The 21,528-nt window shown below is 57.9% G+C and overlaps 6 protein-coding genes across 6 annotated transcripts; 4 read left to right on the plus strand and 2 right to left on the minus strand.

Annotated features, from left to right (window-relative positions):
- Nucleotides 1–1,883: 1,883 nt before the first annotated feature.
- On the plus strand, nucleotides 1,884–2,846 carry TRIREDRAFT_57855 (uncharacterized protein; the record flags this gene model as incomplete). Its single annotated transcript, XM_006963225.1, has 1 exon — nucleotides 1,884–2,846. The coding sequence occupies one exon, from the start codon at nucleotides 1,884–1,886 to the stop codon at nucleotides 2,844–2,846; it is 963 nt and encodes a 320-aa protein (XP_006963287.1).
- Nucleotides 2,847–3,955: 1,109 nt separating this feature from the next.
- On the plus strand, nucleotides 3,956–6,689 carry TRIREDRAFT_120823 (cell wall protein; the record flags this gene model as incomplete). Its single annotated transcript, XM_006963226.1, has 2 exons — nucleotides 3,956–4,030; nucleotides 4,096–6,689. The coding sequence occupies 2 exons, from the start codon at nucleotides 3,956–3,958 to the stop codon at nucleotides 6,541–6,543; spliced, it is 2,523 nt and encodes an 840-aa protein (XP_006963288.1). The 3' UTR covers nucleotides 6,544–6,689.
- A 902-nt stretch (nucleotides 6,690–7,591) lies between these two features.
- Nucleotides 7,592–8,412, minus strand: TRIREDRAFT_42825 (uncharacterized protein; the record flags this gene model as incomplete). Its single annotated transcript, XM_006963039.1, has 3 exons — nucleotides 7,592–7,673; nucleotides 7,970–8,175; nucleotides 8,260–8,412. Coding segments are annotated over 3 exons (441 nt in total), but the record flags the coding sequence as incomplete, so codon positions are not given.
- A 1,661-nt stretch (nucleotides 8,413–10,073) lies between these two features.
- On the minus strand, nucleotides 10,074–14,214 carry TRIREDRAFT_57513 (map kinase; the record flags this gene model as incomplete). The annotated part of the gene is made up of 2 exons (XM_006963430.1): nucleotides 10,074–10,618; nucleotides 10,677–14,214. The coding sequence occupies 2 exons, from the start codon at nucleotides 14,212–14,214 to the stop codon at nucleotides 10,074–10,076; spliced, it is 4,083 nt and encodes a 1,360-aa protein (XP_006963492.1).
- A 2,431-nt stretch (nucleotides 14,215–16,645) lies between these two features.
- TRIREDRAFT_76114 (uncharacterized protein) lies at nucleotides 16,646–18,015 on the plus strand (the record flags this gene model as incomplete). Its single annotated transcript, XM_006963227.1, has 4 exons — nucleotides 16,646–16,904; nucleotides 16,975–17,168; nucleotides 17,270–17,334; nucleotides 17,409–18,015. The coding sequence occupies exons 1-4, from the start codon at nucleotides 16,850–16,852 to the stop codon at nucleotides 18,013–18,015; spliced, it is 921 nt and encodes a 306-aa protein (XP_006963289.1). The 5' UTR covers nucleotides 16,646–16,849.
- A 1,617-nt stretch (nucleotides 18,016–19,632) lies between these two features.
- Nucleotides 19,633–21,277, plus strand: TRIREDRAFT_76117 (uncharacterized protein; the record flags this gene model as incomplete). The annotated part of the gene is made up of 2 exons (XM_006963228.1): nucleotides 19,633–20,302; nucleotides 20,442–21,277. The coding sequence occupies exons 1-2, from the start codon at nucleotides 19,642–19,644 to the stop codon at nucleotides 21,275–21,277; spliced, it is 1,497 nt and encodes a 498-aa protein (XP_006963290.1). The 5' UTR covers nucleotides 19,633–19,641.
- Nucleotides 21,278–21,528: the final 251 nt, after the last annotated feature.

Raw genomic sequence — 21,528 nt, forward strand, 5'->3', positions numbered from 1 at the left:
TGTCGGTGCTGCTGCAGATTGGACAATGATCAGTTCAGGGTCCTTTTTTGCTTCGTCGGCCTATGGGGGGGTTGGTTGGCAGACGAGGGCGAGTCATGCGGTCTGGGGCAGCTGATTGGCCGGGTAAAGCTTCGACTGAACGAAGCGGCGCGTGGTCGGACGCGATGCAGAGCAAAAGATCTACTGGAAGAATGATGATGGGGGAAATGAGGAGTGAGAGAGGAGGGGGGGGGGGGGCGACATGCTGTATGTAAGGAAAGGCAAGTTGGTCATTGGTGGAAGTGGTGTTTCGATACATGCTGGATGCACGCAAACAGGCTGCAGGAGCATGTACTGTACATACATATCAAAGCGGTATGTATGGATGCGATGCACATGGACCGAGTTGGAGTTGGTTTGGCGGCGTGGAGGTCCGATAGAGCACCAACCAGAGCGCCGCGCTGGTCCTGCATGACCTGAAGGTGAAATGCCGGGGAGCGTCGTTAGGGGGCTTGTTTGCCTGGCCCAGCGCATGGACGTGCCCTGGACGGCGGCGCTTGGTTGGCTGCCGGAGGAGCGCCGGGCTGCGGCGCGAGGAATACTAGAGGCACTTGACCTCAACCGGGTTTTTTTTTTTTTTTTTTTTTTTTTTTTTTTTTTTTTTTTTTTTTTTTTGTCGTCGCAGGCGAGGGGGAAAAAAAAGAGAAAGAAAAAAGAAAAAACGGCGGGCTTTCAGTGGCGCGGAGACGCAGCGCCACGCACATGCCCGGGGGGGCTGCGGTGACAGTGACAGTGACATGCGCGCCCTGCAACGGCGAGTGGACGAGCGCCGTACCGCTGCACTTCGATCCATGGACCTTCAATGGTGGCCGGTTAGCGATCGGAGGTACTTGCTAGCGACGGCGACAGTGACAGTCTAGCAGTGACAGCCGGGACCGTAGGTATGTACCTCTACAGGCTTAGCACCGCTAACAAACGCCCACCTGCTCGATACAGGCAGCCGAATTCGACAAGGCAGGTCCGACGTCGAGTCGAAGAAGGCGCAAAGGACCACGGAGTACTAGACCCTTCTTTTCCCTCCTCTCACCTTTACTTTATTCTCACCTCGCAACCAACCAACTTCTCTTCTTCTTCTTCTTCTTCTTCTCTGCTCCTCTTCCGCCCCCCCCGGCCAGTCCCGCCTCATCCTCGACCTCGTCCGCCTTGCATCGTCGGCTCGCCTTCGTCTCGCTGCTCTGCCATCGACCGGCTATCTCGGACTCAGGCGGTGTTCCCGGTTGCGGCTCGCTGCTTAGGAATAGCCGTGGCAGGGCGCAGAGGCCGCTGTTTATTTTGTCCCCCTCCGCCCCCCTACCCCGGCCTTCACCAAACAGGTCCAAGTCTCAGGAGACAGGAATGCCGACTGGCCTGCGCACGCTGTGAAAAAGACGGTCGGCTCGCCGCCATTGCATTGTCGTTGCGCAACGCCTTTTCCCCGGCTGCCGCCTCAAGCTCACGCCCTTCGCCATTGCTCGCTCGACTCTCTGGGCGCTTGTCAGCTGTGCGCTGCTTCAGTCCTGGATGCGAATATCCACCTACCTGATACCCTCCGCACTTTTGACTCCCCACCGGCGTTGACGCCGTTTCTCCCGCCCCAGAGTCACAAAAACACGACATCCCGACTTCAGATCCTCGCGCGCAGCCTATTCTCCTCTCTCGCTCGCCGCCATCGTTGCCTGATCTCTCTCTCTCTCTCTCTTTCCACCTCTGCTGAGCGGAACATCTCCCACGTGGAAGCCCAGCGCTGGTCTCAGATCGCCAAAGCACCAGCAGCATCGATTGCTTTCCCCCCCTCCCAGCCGCTTCTCCTCGTTTCCCTCTGGTCGCGACCCTCCCCCGTATGCAACAGTCGAAAGGCCGTAAAGATGGAACCCGTTCCTGAGACGGAGCGCATGGAGGAGTTTCGCGCCGTCCCGACGCCCAAGTCTCGTGTCAACGGACCACATACGCTTTCCACGCTCGATCTCGACATGGCCAGAAAACCACCCAACCTGCGTAGGAGCACCGATCCAAGCCCAACCTCGACAAGCTCCTTCTCATGGACCCCCTTGCCTTATCGGCCCCGAACGACCTCTCCTCTCACTGGCAGCACTCATGTTCGGTCACGGTCCGCTGCTAGCATTGGCGCCGCGCCCATGGGCCGCACCCAGTCCATGCCTGGCGTCACTGGCTCCGGTCATCTGCTCTACTCTCCCCAGTTTCGCCCAGCCAGCCCGGCGCAGTCGCCGAGCCGAGTACGCACGCCGCGGAAGCCAGTGGACGAGTCGTTTCCCATGACGTCTCCTGTACGAACGTCAGTTCTTGACCACGATCGAGTGCCTGCCGACAGGAGCGGCTCTCCTGTCCTGGGTGTCTCAGCCAATGGAACCTTGACTCGGGCCCGTCGAACCTCGTCGCCGATTAGGAATTACGCCCAGTCGAGCACCGGCTCTCTCCCAAACTTGCCCACCACACCAACATCGAGCTCGTCGTCTCTCTACAGAGCGTACGACCCCTTCTCTAGCAGCTATGGGGCGCTCTCCTCGGTCCCCTCCACACCCACGTCATTGAGGTCGCGTAGTCCTAGTATTTCGAGCCTGGAAACCATCCCGGACTCGCCCGATGCGGAGGAGGCAGCTCTCGAAGCTGAGAAGCAGGCCCAGCTCAAGGCCGCAGCTGAAATGTCGGAGGCCGGAGACACATCGGACGCAAAAGGACGGGGCAGCCTGGATCTGCCAGCCCGTGGTCGCACAATGGCCTTTGGCTCCAAAGACAAGCGGAAGCGGTGGAGCGTCTGCGGCGCTGAACGGCGTGGCGACATTGACCTGGAAACCATCTGGGAGGACTAAATGCCCCGGCGGCAGCTTTGATATTTCTCATGGACGACTGCATATGAGCGTGCGCAGGCTCTATTGAGCTTTTGTTCCTGCTTCTTTCCCCCTGATTCCCCTTCTTCTTTCTCTCGTTTACTACTCGGAGGTTTTGGTACGGAAAGGACATTTTTTGTTTCACTCGACTTTCCAGGCGCACGGGACACAGGCATTGTGAGATTTCGGAGATTGGCGCAGCCACAGAGACGCACACACACGCACACACCGACACAGACACACACTTACGCATATTACCTTCTCCCGCACCCTTTTTTCTGATGGTCAATTTTCCTTAACCCCCGTCATGTTTTTGTTGTACGACCAGGGACGCAGCGGGCGTTTAAAATGAGTGTCTCTGGTCCGGATACCCTTTTGCATATCTACGTCTTACAACAAGGACTTTTCATGGCAGACAGATGCTGCCCAAGCAGAGCAGCCACGCTCACAAAACACAACACAACACACTACACAGAACAAAGAGCTACGCCAGACGATGGCACAATGAATCAAACGGCTTCGTGAAATCTCAGTTCGTCCCTGACATGTGAAGTTTTGTCTCTTTTTCAAGTGTGTTTGATTTACCATGTCCTTGCCTCCGCCCTTTGCCCTTTGACTGGCTGTTACCCCTGATTGTCAGTCAGGTTCTTAGCTTGGGGGCAAAGCAGGGAGAAGTCTCTCCCTTGCGCGCATTCACTTTTACCTTCCGGCCAGCAGCCCGTCCACCTGCAGCTGTGGCTGATTTTCTTGTACACCGTGATGGACTATTGCATGCGGTCCCCATCCGACGGCCTCCCTGCTTCTCAAGGGCTCATCCCGCGGGTCTGATATGGTTCCAGACTCATTATTGTTTATCATGCAGGGGCTGGGAGTTGTGATATAAAAGTCGGCCTTCTATCTTGCCTCTGTTAACCTGATCTCATGCCCAGCCGCCCTCCGGCATAATCTCTTGACAGGCCGTCCACTCTTTATATACTCGCTCTCTCCTCCCAGCGTCTGTTTGACTTGTCCATATCCTCCTTCTTCCTCCATAACTTCCACTCTTTTGTGTGTTTTTTTCTTTCTGCCTCTATAGCACATAATTAGTCGATATGCGGTCGCTCACATTGCTTGCGGCCTCTGGGCTGCTGTCCATGGCGGACGCCTCCTTATCAGGCTTACCCAAGGTGAGCAGGACAAACCCCGTACCTCTTTCGATAAAGAAATGACACTGACAAGCTTTTGTTAATAGGCGGAAGCTGAACAGCTTGCTGTTGACCAGGCAGTCAAGGCCTTCCTTGAGAGGCACGCGGCGCTGTCCACATGCGCCCCCGTCAGCATCATCTCCACCAGCACGGTGACGGTTGAGACGACAGTCTACGTGACTCCCACAGGCAACACGCCGGCGTCCCCTACCTCCCCTACCTCCCCTACCTCCACGCCTCCCACCAAGGCCGTGTCATCGTCTCAGACGCCGACGGGGCCGAACGGGAGCAACACGCAGACGCACGTGAGCAGTGTCTCGAACCCATATGTCCTGCCGTCGCAGAGCCCGCCTGCTGGCCAGCAGTCTTCCTCTTCTGCTGAGACCATTGTCGGGCTTACGCCTTCTTCCTCTGGGGTCAGCTCGAGCAGCAGCACAACGCATGTCTTGCCGAGCCAGTCTACTTCGCAGACGCCGAACGGGCCTGGCAACAGCCAGTTTACGTCTTCCGGGACGCCTACCGGCCGTGCTTCTTCATCGTCGTCTGTTCCTGGAGGCCAGTTCCTGACGTCATCGGTTAGTGTGAGCAGTGGTGCTTCGTCTGCTACGTCGAAGGTGTCTACTCGCTCTAGCACTCCGATCGTGTCTACTCGTCCGAGCACTCTGAGCGTGTCTACTCGCTCCAGTACTCCGATCGTGTCCAGCCGTTCCACTAGCTCTACCCCCATCACCCGTGCTTCGTCATCGACGCCTCCTGGTGGTCAGTTCCTGACTTCGTCGGCAAGCGTGAGCAGCGTTGCCTCTTCTGCCACTTCAAAGGTGTCTACCCGCTCTACCACCCCTGGTAGCTCAGTCAGCACCTCGCGCACCGCCTCCAGCACCGCTGCTTCGTCGTCGTCTGCACCTCCCGGAGGCCAGTTCCTGACGTCCTCCAGCGCCGTGAGCAGTGGTGCCTCGTCTTCTACCGCAAGCGTGTCTACCCGTTCTACCTCTTCCGGGACCACGAGCAGCACCACGGTCACTGCATCTAGCACTGCCGCCTCCTCGTCATCTGCTCCCCCCGCCGGTTCTTCGTCCACGTCTGCTACTGCATCGTCGACCTCAAGCCCTCCTGGCGGCCAGTTCCTGACCTCTTCCAGCACGGTCAGCAGCGGCTCCTCGTCTTCTACCGGTGCTTCTTCGTCGACCACCAGCCCATCTGGCGTCTCACCCACCGCTTCGTCGACGGCTGCCTCTTCCACCAGCTCCGCCACCAGCTCGGCTACTTCGTCCACGTCGTCTGGTCCCCCAGGCGGCCAGTTCCTCACGTCGTCCGCCTCCGTCGGCACCTCGACGCCCATCATTCCCACAGTCCCCGCGTTCCCTGACCCTGACGACTGCGATGATGACGATGACTTTGAGCCCAGCCTCACCGGCGTCATCCCGACCGTCACCCCATCCAACGCGGCCTCGACCCCCATCATTTTCCTTACAGTGTCCTCCACCTCTGCCAGTGCCACTCCCAGCTCCGCTTCGTCAACTGAGACATCGTCCATCAGGAGCTCCACTTCTGGTGTTCAGTCTAGCGGCACTCCCATCTTGGAGACTGTGACCTCGCCCCCTGGCGTTGGCCTCGTGTCCTCCACTGCTTCGAGCACTCCTGCTTCGAGCACTCCCGCCTCGGGCACGCCCGCTTCCAGCACTCCTGCTTCGGGAACCCCTGCTTCCAGCACGGTTACCCCTACTGGCGTCCTGCCCACCGGCGACGTCGTCGAGCCGTGCGATCCCACCGACAGTGTCTCCGCGAGCACCAACACCAACACCAACACTGGCACTGCCACCGGCTTGACCAGCAGCACCGGCACCGCTACCGGCCTCACTCCCAGTGTCACTGCTTCCAGCGTCACCGGCACCGCCTCCAGCCTGTCGAGCAGCCTCCCTGCAGACATCCCCACCGATGTCGTGCCCTTCCAGCCCAGTCCTACCGGCCTCAGCGTCTCGTCCTCGTTCTCCTTTTCGGTGCCTGGCGGCGCCTTCAACGACCACTCCACCACGTCCGGCACGCCTACTACTCCCACCCCGGCCGCGTCGAGCAGCCCGACCGCCCTTCCCACGCCCATCATCGGTGGTGATGATGACTGCGACGATGACGACCTCATCATCCCGCCCGTCCTGGCTGTCACGCCCACGGGCCCCAGCGCGGGCACTCCCACCGCCACGGGCCCCAGCGCGGGCACTCCCACCGCCACGGGCCCCAGCGCGGGCACTCCCACTGCCACGACCCCCACCCCTGCCGCCTCGAGCTTGCCCGCCATCAGCTCCGCGCGGTCATCGTCGTCTTCCGCCCCTGGCGGCGGTGCTGGCGCCTCGTCGAGCGTGCCCTTTGTCTCGCAGGGCGTGCCCACTACCTTTGCGACGCTGCCTCGCCCGTCCAGCACCACGCCTTACGCGACGGTCCCGGCTGTGCCTACGCCGACTGGGGTCAACATTGGTGTCACTGACGACTGCGATGAGTAAAATGGCTCCTCATGTCACATACGGGAAGAGAATAAGGATGGATAATGTGCTACAAAGTGGATGAAGCTGTGTCTGTGCTGCAGTGCCTTTTTGTTGATTCTTTCTTCCTTTTTTCTTCTTTTCATCCACTTTAATTTGAGATATATAGATAATACATACGATATTCTACATATTATGATCAAGCTCTCCGGGGGCGATACTCAACTGCAATGGTTCAGTCAAGGACCTGACGATTAGACGTGTCGATGGATGGACTCATGGAGTTTGACCAGTTCGTTTTGAGTCTTGCAGGGTTTGTTTACGCTGTCAACTTTCACCAAGATTAACTCTGCGATAACCTCCCTGTTCTATCCAGGATACTTTTCAAGCTGAATCAAATATAGGGCCTGTCTCAAGCACGTCCCCCATTGTACCAAGTCTCCCTGCAGCCGGTCAACGAAGTATTCTCGCATTGTGGAAATTGTCTTCCCAGACATGCATCGTGTGCGATTAACCCCCTTGTCTCGCTATCAATATCCAAATAAATAACCATGATTCATATCCAGCTACCCCAAATGCAAGATAAACAAAGCTTGAATCGAGTAATAGAACAACACATCACTCCTTCCTTTCAGAGACATGCATGCATCGTGAAATTAAACCCTGTGCTACCCGGTGATACCGCCCACCGCCCACCGCCGCAATGCCCACCCGCCTCCCCCGGACTCCCTTGCATACAGCCAACCCGCGCCAATACTACTAGAAAATGTGGCACAGTGGCTGAAACATGTCAAATCAATCAAACCGATTAGTGGACTCCCGGGGCACCAGGAGGCGGCAGAGCGTCTGGACCGAAAGACATTGGGAGGAGCTGCAGGGAGAGAGAATCAGAAAAAAATATCCGATGCGTTAGCCAATTGTACTGGGAGATTTGGAGAGAGGGGGAGAAACATGGATTGTGTTCCACGGCAGCTGAATGTGCCGTGGGAACAAAACAAGAAAGAAAGCAGAGCAAAGCAAAGCAAGGCGGGATGCAAAAAAGCAAGGGAGATAGTTGGACGCATCGTACCTGGTCCACCGTCATGACAACGTAGTCGGAGTTTTTGTCAAACATGATGATGGGCGTCTTCATGGTGCAAAACTCGCGGATGCTGCATGTTGATCCCCCGTCAGTTCAGTTGTTCAGTCCTTTCCGAAGCCACCTTCATCTCTCTCTCTCTCTCTCTCTCTCTCTCTCTCTCTCTCTCTCTCTCTCTCTCTCTCTCTCCTGACTTGCCATCTCTCTGCCAGCCTCCCCTCTCCCCCTGTACGCAGCTCTCGCCCTCTTCATCCTCATCCCCGTCACCACCCCCCCTTGCATGACCCTCTAGCCCAGCCCAACCCAACCCAACCCAACCACCCGAATAAACATCTCCAAAGAAAAAGAGAGAGAGGAAAGCAAACTCACAACTGCCTGCACATGCCACAAGGACTCGCCGGCGGACTGATATCCGTCGCCACGGCAATCGCCCGAAAGGTCCTGATGCCGCTCGTCACCGCCGTCCCCAGGGCCACCCGCTCGGCACACGTTCCCACCGGATACGACGCGTTCTCCACGTTGGCGCCCGGCACATAAACCGTCCTCCCCGGTCCGCGAACAAGGCCAACCACCACCTCGTCGTCGTCTTGTCCTCCTTCTCCAGCAGCAGCAGCAGCGGCGTCGTTCTCGGGAGCAGTGCAGAGCAGCGTCGCGCCCACGCGGAACCGGCTGTACCGACAGTACGCCGTCGCTTTGGCTGCCGTCGCGCGACGCCGCAGCTCGCTGAATTCGCTGACGGAGATGCCTATGGCGGCGCAGGTGGATGCGATTTGGGCTTCGTCTGCGCCGGAGAGGATGGGCGGGGTGGACATTGTGGAAGGCCTGAAACCCTTTTATATATATATGTATATATATATATATATCCTTTTGATGAGGTCCAAGCTCAAAGCGTCCAAGGCTTTTTACTTGAGTTAGCCCCTTGGGTGGTGTTGGTTGCTTTGGTTGGGTTATTCAGATAGGTGCTCAAAACCACAAGCTCAACAGTTTTACTTCAACCTCGTCAGCAGTGACTCTAAGCAAGGCGAAGGGGGTTTCAGTCTTGAATATGTCGAATCGCCCAAAGAGAAGAAGAAGAAGAAGAAGAAAGGGGGAAAAAGGGAAAAGGGGAAAAAAAAAAAGGGAGAGAAAAAGGAAGACAAGTCAAGTTGGGCGACAAGCCGGGCTTTATCTACCTTATCTACCTAATCTATCCATCGGACTCCCTTTGCCGAAAAGCCCGCTTCTTTCCAGTTCTGTCTCGCCGCTCTTTCTTCGAGCGAATCAAGCACCTCGCCCCACATTTTACAAAGTACTCCACAACCGGAAGACGCCGGCCGTGGGGTCTGCGGGGAGGGAAGGCGCGACGGCGGGTGCCGGCTTGGCTGGCCGAATGCGGTGCTTCACCGGTACTTTGCTGATACTTGTTGCTTGTCTTGATCCGAGGGTTTCCACCTATGGTGGTGAATGCCTTTGATAAGTACCTTAGTCGCTTTGGAATAACTTGATTGGGATCACGAGTTCAAATTGGGAGGACTCGAGAAGGGAAATGTCGCACAGAGAGGGGAATGCCGGATGAGTTGGCAATCAACTGACCTTCTTTGGGCCCCGTATTACGTACGTTCAGATTTCGCTGACAGCCGTTTCGTAAGCGTCTAGAGTAGATACTTGACATGCTTATACAGGTCAAGGACTGCACTGCACTGCACTGCACTGCCCTTATACTCGCGCCTCTAGAGAATGAGATCAAGCCGTAGCATCAAAAAAGTCTTGCTCAGTTGGGTGTTTTCAGCAGTGCTTCCCGCCAGGCAACTTTATATTTCGCTCTCAGGAGGATGGACTATGAAGATATAACAGGAAAAAGACAAAAAGAAAACAGCAGCTCGGTCGCCTTCTTTTTCTCTCAACCTCGTCATGTAGCAGGCGAGTCAACTCCTGATAGTAGGTACCTGTTCGACTCTTCATCCCGCTCTTTCTCAGCCCAGACTCCAATCATCTGTTCCAACCCCCATCATCCGTCAAAAAAATGGCCAAGGCTGTCTGCATTTCTTTGTCAAGTGTCAAACCAACTCCAGACTCTCAATCCCTGATGCAAATCTTTGTGTGTGTGCGTGTTCGTGTATGTATGTTTGTGCGCAGGTATCGATAAAGCAGAATAAACACGGTTCCTCCCCCTATCCCTAAACGTATAATGAAGCTATTGAAGAAGAATAGCACAAAAGAAAAGGAAAAAAGAAAAGAAGAAGAAAAGCCAAGAGGCCAAAGATGGATGCCGCGCAAAAAGTGGCATCAGATCCTCCCGACATATACTCGCCTCTTTTTTTGAACAACTCCATCGCTTGCATCTCGTCACATGCAGACGAAAGAAGCAAGAAGCTGGGAGGAGGAGGATGAACAAGAAAGAAAAAGTAGTCCACAACACCCGGAGGGACGAATGGAACAGAGGAAACAGGATTATGCCAATGAAAAGAGTTACTCCGCCGCCGACTCATGCGGCTCAGTAGAACCCGTCCGGCCCAATGCTGTTCCTGGTCGACGTCGCCGACACAAACGGCGACTGAGACGATCCACTAGCATCGCTCGGCGTCGCCGGCTCAACCACCTGGTTCCTGATGGTCATTATCCACTCGTGCTGCAGCAGCTCGATGGCCGACGATCTCTGCTTAGGATCTCGCGCAAAGCACCGCATCAAGAAGTCGATGCCCTGCGGGCTGAGCTGCTCCGACGTCGGCAGCTGCGGCGGGTTGCCCTGCGCAATGTTGTACATGATGGCCCATTCGTTGTCCAGGTTGGCCCACGGCCGCCGGCCCGTCGCCATCTCGAGGATGACGCAGCCCAGCGACCAAATGTCCACCGCCCCGGCCTTACCGGGGTTCTCGCCCTTGATCACCTCGGGCGACATGTACATGGGCGTGCCCGTCATGGACTTGTTGGGCTTGGTGGCGTGGAGGTCGGCGGCCATTGTCCGCCCCTGGCGAGCAATGAGCTTGGCGGCGCCAAAGTCTACGTACTTGATGATGCCGTTGTGGTCCAGCAGGATGTCTATACGGCATGTTAGCTCGAATGTCGAGATAAGACGAGGGTAGAAGGCGTGACTTACTCTCTGGTTTAATGTCGCGATGAGCAATGCCGCTTTCGTGCAGATAAGCAAGACCCTCAAGCAACTGCAGCGCATACACCATAATGACCTCCTCCTCCTCGATGCGACCATGCTCCAGCAGGTTGGCGAGGGAACCGCCAGAGCAAAACTCCATAAAGATGTAGACGCGGTCTCGGTGGACCTCGATGCCGTGGTATGACACGACGTTGGGGTGGTCGAGGACCTCGAGCACGCGCATCTCCTCGCGGATCGACTCGGCAATCGTCGGGATCAGCTTGGGGTCCTGCAGTCGAATCTCCTTGACCGCCATCAGATGGCCCGTGTCCAGGTTCATAGCGGCGTACACGTTGCCAAAGGTCCCCCCGCCCACAAACTGGCCCTGCTGCCATCGCACCGTGACGTTGGTGGCCGACGCCGACAGGTAGGCCAGCGACCGGTCGGCCTCGTTGGTCGTCTCCAGCACGCGGCCCAGCGCCCGCCGCTCGGCCTCCTTGCCCTCCCGGAACTCGTCGACGCGGGCGAGCTTCTCCAGCCGCTGCTCGGTGACGCTCATGGTGGCCTCGTCGTCGTCGAGCATCTTGTTCTTGTCCTTCCTAAACTGGCTCACGAGATTCTCGATGCGCTCCTTCTCCGCCTGGGCGGCCAGGCTGGAGCGCGCGCCCATGATGTCAAAGTGCGAGATGAGGACCGACATGCAGCCGCCGACCTTTGCGCGGATCCGCTCGTACTCCTCCTCGCCCAGGGCCAGGATGTGGCGGCCGCGCGTCATGCCCATGGCGAACTCGAGGGCGAGCACCGCCCAGCGGAACGTCCGCCGGTCCGAGGCCACGCAGTCGTCGCAGATGAAGCTGACCCAGTCCAGGGCCAGCTTGGTCAGCTTGAGGTTGTTCATCTGCCGGCGGTTGCTGTCCATGTAGAGCAGCGAGCGCTGGCCGAACTCGGTGGCAAAGATGAAGCACGTCTGGATGAGTTCCTGGCAGTCCTTGCCCTGCGTCTGCCTCCGGATGATCTCGACGCTGTCCATGAAGGTGTTGGACAGCTTGTAGGCGACGCGGCGGATCTCGGTGAGCCGCGTGTTGACCTTGTGGATGTTGGAGCGCGACTCCTGCAGCAGGTCAATGTGCATGTCGATGGCGTCGAGAAAGGTCCGGCGGGCGTGGGCGATGGCGCTGCTGCTCGTGGTGCAGAGCCGGATCTGCCCGCGCTTGAGGTCGATGTTCTGCTCCTTGATCAGCACGTCCGCCACCTCGCCGATCCACACAAAGGGGTCCTCGGGCCGCAGGATGAGGATGTACTGGTCGCCCGAGTCGTCGGGGAAGCGGTCGGCGGACGTGATGGCCAGCATGGCCTGGACGTCGTCGAGCCGGTCGCGCATCTCGGGCGACGCTATCAGGTAGATGCCCAGCGTCTCGAAGACGCCGTGCGTGTCGACGTGGAAGTGGCCCGAGGCCACCAGGTGGTCGTAGAACAGCTGCATCTGGTCCGGCGGCAGCGAGATGCTAAAGTCGCACGCGTGCTCGTAGTTTTCGCTCAGCATGCGGGAGAAGCGCTGCAGCATCCGCTGGCGGACGCGGACCGAGTCGAGCGCGGCCTTGTACCGCTTGCTCATGTCCGCCGCGCTCTCCTTGGGCTTGATCTGCAGCTCCCGCTCGAACGTCGTGCTCAGCCTGTTGAGCGCCTTGAACGTCAGCGAACTAAACTGCTCGGCGACCTCAATGTTGCCGCGGTGGAGGGAGCCGCCGATGTCGTTGGCAAAGTCCCACTCCTGGAACAGCAGCTCGGCCTCCTTGAACGTGTTCTTGTTGCCGCTGAGCTTCCAGTTGAGCATCTTGAAGTAGTACTTGAGCGCCTCGAGCGCCACCTGGTCAAAGGACTCGTCGATGCAGGGGGGCAGGTCCCAGCCGGGCTCGGGCTTCTCGATCTCGAGGTACTCCGTCTTGATGCGGATGGCGAACTGCAGCAGCAGCTGGAACTGGGAAATCATCTGATCCTGCATCAGCGGGTTCTGCTGGGCCGTCTCCTTAACCTTCCGAGCATACGCCAGCCGCGTCTTGGTGATCTCCTCGATGAGGCGCGACGGGAAGCTGATGAGCGTCAGCAGCTCGTCCAGGTACGGCGGCAGGTGCCGTTTCTGGAACGGGATCGAGTTGCGAATCAGCGTCTCCTTGGCCTTCTTGATGACGTGGGAGATGGGCATCAGCATGCCCCACTGGACCAGGTCGCCCTTGAGGATGACCTTTGCGTTTTCGTTGTACAGCGACTGGAGGCCGTCTTCCTTCATCAGCCTGTCGAGGAACGAGGTCTCGTCCGTGGTGATGCCGTCCACGGCCGGGGACCGCTGCTTGGTGCGGGAGAAGTCGAGCTCGTCGTTGCCGACCCACTTCTTGAGGATGGCGAGCTCGGTGTTGATCATCTCGTTGGTGTTGTACCACGACATGATGGCCTCGTAGGCTTCCAGAAACTGCGGGGAGACGGCCGACTTGTGCTCCGCCACGAGGGCGTTCCACGAGGGGTACATGCTCTGGCACTTTTCAATCTTCTTGACCACGTCCTTGACCTGCTCAAACGGCGGCTTCCCGGCCTCGAGGGTCCCCTTGACCTCGAAGTTGATGACGTCGTCCAGCAGCTTGTCCACCATGGCGCGGCCGTCCTCGACCATGCGCTTCTGGACCGGGACCCTGCGCCCGCACGACTCGGCGCGGAGCTCGAGCCACAGCTCCTGCCTGTAGGTTGCCCTGTTGGCGGTTGTGTCGGTGGCGCTGATGAGGCGCTTCTTCTCCTGCCGGACGACGTCTCCCGTCAGGACGGCCTCGAGCATGCTGTGCCACTCGAGCCTCTCGCGGTTTTCGGGAATGGCAATGTCCTCCTCGGTCGGCTGTATCTCGTCGTTGCCGTAGAACATGATGGTCTCCTGCTGGTCGAGGCGGTCGTCAAAGGGGCCCTCGGACGACGGGGTCTCGCCCTCCGAGTCGGAGTCGTTGCCGTTCTGCGGCTGGAACTGGCTAAAGTACTCGCCCGTGTAGCCTCCCTGGCGCAGCGTCTGGACATAGGCCCGCTCCTGGGCGCGGAAGCGGCTGTCGCTCTGGCGCGGGCGCGTCTTGGACGAGGACCGGGCCGACTCCGAGAAGGACGGCTGCGGCTGGGGGGCGGCGGGCTTGCGCGAGTTGGCCGGGTTGTACGTGTTGGACGGCGTCCGGATGGGCCCCATGGGCCGCTGGAGATAGGGCGCGTCGGCCTCGCCGCCGCTGGGCCTCGGGGCCTTGGGCGGCGGCCCGCCGTTGATGTGGGAGGCGGGCGGTAGCGAGCTCAGGGAGCCGGTGAGGCCGTTGGGGGCATCTGCGTATCTGCTGAGCGAGCCCAGGTCGTCGTGCCGCTCGATGGCGTGGTGCAGGTCGGCGCCGTTGGACTCGGGCGACGAGTCCTCGTCCTCGGCCTCGGGCAGGGCGTGTTTGAGGCTCTGCATGGCCAGGTTGGCGGCGGCCTCGTCGTCGTCGCTGCCGCCCGAGAAGCGCACGGCTCGGTCCAGGGAGTTGGGCATGGCGGCGATGCGTGGCGGCGAGTCGGCGGGGAGGTTTTGTCTTTGCGTGTCAACTTGCGTGTCAACTGTCGTGTCAACTGTCGTGTCGTGTCGTATCGTGTCGTGTCGGGTCGACTGTCGGCTCGTGGGCGGTCTCCTCCTAATGTCTTCCCCAAGGTCCCTGTCGGTTCGGGCGCCTCCCCCCCCCAAGGCGCGGGCGGCGCAAAGCTTGGCGACGGGAGTTTGTCGAGTCAAAGCGGCGATGGGTGAGTTTCTGTGGCGCGTGTATCGACTGCGTAAGATATCAAATATTCGAGGGCTCCTGGCAGTGAACCGGGTGCGAGACGAGGCAATTGGCGTCTCTGGCGTGAGGAGAGCGAGGATTGAAGCTTGTCCCTGGCTGATGGACGATGGAAGTCCCAGCAAGGCTGTTAACAGATTGGCTTGGCTTGGTCGTGCTGTTTCTCGCCTGGTTCGTCATTCGAAACAGCGGAGCCGCGGAGCTGGGCCGCTGGCGAAACAGCGAATAGCAAGGCGGCGCTGAATTACAGAAGGGCCGGGGCCACCTGCAGTGGATGGTTGGGGCAGGGATGCACCTGGCAGTGGCCTGTGCGGCGCCTGAAGCCTGCTGGAAAAGTTGGGGCTAATGGGGGGGCGATTTTCAATTCCTGCGGCTGCGTGTCTGAGGTGGCCCTGTTCCCGAAGAAGCGGAGCATTTTATCATGCGGTGCCAGCTCAGGTCAAGATGCAGGTACTGGGAGGGTTTCCTCTTCTCTTTTCTCCTTTCTCTCCAGTGATATCATTCTCGCAATGTTCACCAGGCATATCAGTGCAGTCAGAAAGTGAAGCATGAATGGAAGTGACATGTCCTGTCTCTTGTCTGTGATTTGGCTCGTGACAGCGCAGCATCCATGCTGGCAAAAAGAGCCGCAAGTGCTGGCATGTGCCCATTGGCTCGTCCACGTGTGCATGCCACCCAACTCTGAATCCTCCAGAACAACAAGCTGTAGACTATAGTATTGGGGGTTACATTGCTAATACTTGTTGCTGCGGCTCCTGAGTTCTGACAGAATACGATCCAGGGGGTGCCTGGACACAGCTATCTACCTAGTCGATGCCCGGGCTGTGGCGAATGCTGAAGCAAAAGAGTTGTCCATCCACTTCCAGCCCGCTACCTATCAAGCAAACTAGGCTTCGTGGCAACAGACTGGGCTGTCCCCTAGTTTGTCGACTAACACGCGTCTCCTGAGTTCTGTGAAGATCAAACGGCCGCTACATATATATCCCGGTCGAGCGGTTACACAGCATTCGGGTAATATCATGTGAGTGTCTTGCTTGCCAGAGCCACATGAATGCAGGGAGACGAAGCTTGTTTGCTTCCTGCTGGCGAATACATGTACTAGTAGTAGTCATCTCAAACCTCTGTCTCACCCGGCAGAAGCATGTACGAGTTGTAGTATTTGCCACCACCACTGGTGTCTTGTTGTCCAGGCTCTGCATCATCACGACTTGCTTACGTGTACACGGATTCAACATGTGACAGCGACATCAAGGTGACTCTCAGCCGTATTCGTCTCGATCAGGTCTTTGACTTTTACCATTGCAACTGTAGTAACGCAATGTATAGATGCAAGGGATGGAGACTGACAGGATAGAGCAGCCAATCCCTATCATTTACCCCCAGTAGTAGAAAACGAGGTCGGCTGGCACCATGCCGGCACGGTGCCGGCACCGTAACATAGGTGCCTGGCACGTACCAAGAGGTGCCGGCACCGTGCCAAAGGTGCCAAAAGGTGCCAAGTGGTGCCAGGTGGGTGCCGCATAGGTGCCTTACAGGTGCCAGAGGTGCCCGCAGGTGCCAATGGGTGCCGCAGTACCAGTCCGTGCGGCCGCGCGCAACACTATATAAGGCAGGAAAGACTGCCCTTCTATAACAGATCTGTAGATAGAATAGCTTAGTGGTCTAGATAGTAATTAACTTGAATTTTTGCCTTGTTCGAATCCCTGTGACTGTAAAAAAAAATACCTGCGCCTTGTAAAAGAGATGGTACCTGCGGTTGCGATTGATACATCGCGACCGACTAGAGGTACAACCACTATTTTTGCTGCAGCGGATACCCTTTGGCACCTCTTGGCACCTGGATGGCACCATGCCGGCACCGTGCCGGCACCTTCTGGCACCATACCGGCACCTGTGGCACGGTGCCAAAATCTGTAACCGTGCCGGCAGGGTTTCAATATTTTAGTACGGTGCCAGCAGGTGCCACACCAAAATCCACTACAGACGTTTTCTACTACGGCCGGATTTCAATGTTTGCCATCCATCACTAATCTTCGGCCACCACAACGGCGCCCCACCCGGGCTTACCGTGTTACCGAGGCTCAGGCAACCCCAAACCTTGGGAATCCCCAAGCTTACAAGCATCTTCATCCAGGCATCGCAGCAAGACCAACGGTCAAAAGCTCCAGATAGCCGTCTCTCTCTCTCTCTCTCTCTCTCTCTCTGTCACTTCTTCTTCCCTCCGTTCTCTCCTCCTCCCATCTTCACATAGCAACTCGCGCGACTCCCTCAATTGCTCCCGCCGTCTCTCCGCCACTTGTCGCATCCCTCCCTCCTTCATCCTCCACGCCCAACAAAACGAGTCGCATCGCAAACATGTCGGTCCCCGAATCCACATACTTGAGCCCGATATGGCGAGACGACATCTTCAGTCAGTTGCCGCACCAAGAAACCCACCCATTTTGAACCCCAATTGGCTAATGTCTGTCTGTCCGCGACAGAGGGCAAGGTCATCTTCGTCACCGGCGGCGCGGGCACCATCTGCAGCATGCAGACCAGAGCCATGGTCCGGCTCGGCGCAAACGCCTGCATCCTCGGCCGGAACGCCAGCAAGACGGAGGCTGCGGCCAAGGACATTGCGACGGCGCGGCCGGGGGCCAAGGTCATTGGCATCGGAGAGTGCGACGTGCGCAAGGTATGAAGAACATAAGGAGGGGGGAGGGACCTGGCAAGGAAAAAGAAAGAGACGTGAGGGAGAGAATATCACAAGTGCTGATACGATGGGCGACTGTACAGATTGAGAGTCTCGAGGCCGCAGCTGCGCGATGCGCCAAGGAGCTCGGAGGCATCGACTACGTCATGTGAGCCGTCGACCACCCAAAGTTTTCCAAGGTCCAGCACAAGGATCAATACATGTAACTGACGAACTAAGCAGTGCCGGCGCGGCGGGCAACTTTGTCGCGTCCATCGACGGCATCAGCTCCAACGCCTTCAAGACGGTCATGGACATTGACGTGCTGGGCACCTACAACACCATCAAGGCGACGCTGCCGTACCTGCTGCGCAGCGCGACGCCGCGGCTGCTCGCCGTCTCGGCCACCTTCCACTACACGGGCATGCCCTTCCAGGCGCACGTCGCGGCGGCCAAGGCGTCGGTGGACTCGCTCATTGCCAGCGTCGCGCTCGAGTACGGCCCGCGCGGCGTCGTGGCCAACGTCATCGCGCCGGGCCCCATTGCCGGCACCGAGGGCATGGCGCGGCTGGCGAGCAGCAGGCCGGAGCAGATTGCCGAGCACGAGCGGGCGATTCCGTCGGGGCGCTTCGGTACTGTGCGGGACATTGCGGACGCGACGGTGTTTCTGCTGAGCGATGCGAGCAGCTACATCAACGGGCAGGTCATCCCCGTGGACGGCGCGTCGTGGAGGCGGCAGGGCGCGTATACGGTGGGCGTGGACATGGGGGCCAAGTATCCCGACTTTTTGGAGCCGGGGCGGACGACGGAGGGCTTGAAGGGGGGGAAGAAGGACAAGGCCAAGCTGTGAGCTGAAGAAGAAGAAGAGGAGGAGGAGGAGGAGGAGGAAGGAGGAAGTGGGTGTTGGGGTCTGTGGCGTTTACTGGTGGAAGTCGGGATGTTCATTGGGACGATTCATGAGCGACTGTTTGCATTCGTGACGAAGCGGTTCTGTTTGGCACGTTATATACAGATATATATATATGTGTGTATATATATCGTCGGGAAGATGGAAACATCCCTCAGCCAAGGAGATGGATTCGGGCTTGTTCAATGCCATGGAAGGCCAAGCTGAACAGAGCAAATAGCGCCGTCAAGCGTCGGCGCATGTCTATATTGTCATCTCACGCAACACACTTTGCAGTCTCCATGCTAACCATGCATGTCAGCGGGTTCTGTCGCCCGCCCATCGTCTCTCTTCCTCTTCTCCTATCCTCATAGCCTGCTTGGGTAGGGAGTAGAGTGCCCAGGTAGGTAGGTAAGTACATGTAGTAAGTAGTATTGAAGTAGCAATGCATCGGCAAAGCGGCAATATAAAGCGATAAACACACAGCTGCCGCCCTCCATCGAATGAGAAGCTTGCGATTTCGGGCCATTGCTCCTATCGGGCCAGATACCCCACCTTTTATCTATCATCAATATCTTCTTGGTGTGATGGTGATGGTGGTGGCGGCACGGGAGAATAACGACGAGGAGGGGGACGAAGCTTGGATTCTAGAGGAATCTCTCTAATGAGAGTTGATTGATACTGAAACTGACTTGGGCATGTCAGTTGGATACTGCTGAATCTGTTTAATATATCTGTCTATTCTCAACTCCACGACACAAAGTCAACCAACATCAACTCTCCCCCTCTCAAGCCTATCATCCAATCCAATCCTCTACCCGAGCTCCTAGCTCACGACTATCCTCTCCTCCCCTCAGCGGGGCATCTGCATCTGCATCTACATACAACTGCATCCACCTCAGCGCCACCTCCGTCTCTTCCCACATCTCACACACACATAGTATTATACTCGTACAAGTAGTAATACGAGTTACACAACACACACAAGCAAGAAAAAGAAGAAAAAAAAAAAAAAGCTTCAATAACCTCCCCCACCCTCACAAAAACACCCTCCAATAACAAAGCTCCATCATCACAAAAGTGCCCTGGACAAATCGGGCCTAGCAAAGCTTGTTGCTGCAAACGGCTCGCTCAGACTTGCCCAGTTGGGAAAGGCACCGGGCGCCTACCTAGTATGCAACAAAGTCAATTGCAGGCGATGGGCCGACAGAAGAAGCAGAAGCAGAAGCAGAAGCAGAAGAGGAGGAGGAGGAGGAGGAGGAGCTTCACGCCCGACATCATCCAGCAATCATATGCAGATGCTAGACGGAAAAGACGTAAGTAGGAAACCCGACAGACATGTGCCTCGATAGATCGTCATAGTACTACCTAGTGCACCATAGCTTAAGGTATAATACAAACACACGCCCTTCCCCTTCCCCCCTCTTACTTACACCTCCAGCTTCCAGCTCCAACTCCAACTCCCCTCCCCATCGTAGGTGCATAGACAGTAGGGCATCTATAAGCTCTATCTCTCTCTCTCTCTCTCTCTCTCTATCTCTCTCCCCTGCACTCTCTCTCTCAACACCAACCAAAAAGGGCCATAGCAAGATGCTCCCCAAGCTCCTCCTCGCCTCCCTCACGGCCACGGCCACGACCGTCTCCGCCGAGCAGGTCCTGGGCGTCTACATCTTCCACCGCCACGGCGACCGCACCTCCAAGGCCTGGCCCCCGGTCAGCCTCACCCCCCTCGGCGCCCAGCAAGTCGCCTCGTCCGCCTCCTTCTACCGCGCCCGCTACATCACCTCCTCTTCCTCCTCTTCTTCTTCAGAGAACAGCAACAGCACCACCACCATCGCCGGCATCAGCACCGACGCCGCCGTCCTCTCCCAGCTCTCCATCACCGCCCCCGTCGACAACGTCCTGCAGAACTCGGCCGCCGTCTTCGCCCAGGCCCTCTACCCGCCCTCCAAGTCGGCCGGCTCCCAGAAGCTCGCCAACGGCACCACCGTCGAGGCGCCCCTCGGCGGTTACCAGTACATCCCCGTCAACGCCGTCGCCTCCGCCGCCAGCTCCGCCGGCTCCGAGAGCAGCGCCTGGCTGCAGGGCAGCAGCGGGTGCAGCGATGCCGTCGTCAGCTCAAACAGCTACTTCCTCACGCCCGAATATCTCGACACGCTCAACCGCACGCACGGCTTCTACCAGGACCTGCTGCCCGTCATCAACACCACCTTTAACTCTACCACGGCCACCTTTAAGAATGGCTACTCCAGTATGTTCTCTCTCTCTCTCTCTCTCGTCCCATCTCATCCCATCTCATCTCATCTCACTCACTCCACCCCCCCTTCACTCACTCACTCACTCATGATATAATCCCCCATGTAACTCACACACTAACCCCTTCAAAACAGTCTTCGACTACATCAACGTAGCCACCATCCACAACGCCTCCATCCCCTCCTCCTCCCTCCTCACAAACTCCACCCTCGAGACCCTCTACGACCTCGCCTCAACCCACGAGTGGAACCTCGCCTACAACGCCAGCGAGCCCTCCCGCGCCATCGCCGGCTCCGTCCTCGCCGGCCAGATCCTCACCGCCCTCGAGGCCATCGCCGAACCCTCCTCATCTTCCTCATCCTCATCCTTGGCACCGCGCATCAACGTCCAGTTCGGCGCCTACGGCGCCTTCATGGCCTTCTTCGGCCTCGCCCAGCTGCCCGCCGCCTCCACCGACTTCTACGGCATCTGCGACTACGCCTCCTCCATGGCCCTCGAGCTCGTCGCCCCCAGCCCGGACAGGACCTCCCCCGACGACCTCTCCGTGCGCTTCCTCTGGTCCAACGGCACCGCCGCCGCCCACGGCCTCAAGGAGTACCCGCTCTTCGGCCAGGAGAAGCAAACGACGACGCTCAGCTGGAACGACTTCAAGGCCGGCATGAACAAGTTCGCCGTCGCGAGCACCCAGGACTGGTGCAGCGTCTGCGGCAACACCGACGGCGCCTGCGCAAACTCTACCGACGCGAGCGGCAGCCCGTCTGCCCAGTCGTCTTCCTCCTCCGATAAGGGTAGCGGCAGCGGCATCAGCAGGCCTGTTGCCGGCGTCATTGGCGCGCTGGTCACGTTGGGAGTCATTCTTGGTGTCGAGGCCCTCGTCTTGCTGCTGGGTGGCTTGCGCCTGGTTAAGAAGTCGACGCTGGCTGGGGGAGCGGGTGCGGGAGGTGCTGGTGCGACTGGTGTCAAGGCGTGATTAGTGGAGAAACAGCCCTGCGAAATGAAGGAGTGAAGGGGGGAAGAAAATGACGAAAGTAAATAGTTTATATACCCGCATATCGAAAAGAATATTTGAGTCTGTATGAGAGTTTGTCTGCTCGTTGAGTGTGTCAATGATCTTGATAGTCAGTCAGAGGGGGCGTAGATGCACTGGATGTACGTGGATGAATTCTTTCTCAAGATATTGATAGCTCATATTCCACTTCTTCTGCTTCCATTAGGCTATTA

The sequence above is a fragment of the Trichoderma reesei genome (genome assembly GCF_000167675.1).
Source record: "Trichoderma reesei QM6a unplaced genomic scaffold TRIREscaffold_4, whole genome shotgun sequence".
Taxonomy (NCBI): Eukaryota; Fungi; Ascomycota; class Sordariomycetes; order Hypocreales; family Hypocreaceae; genus Trichoderma; species Trichoderma reesei.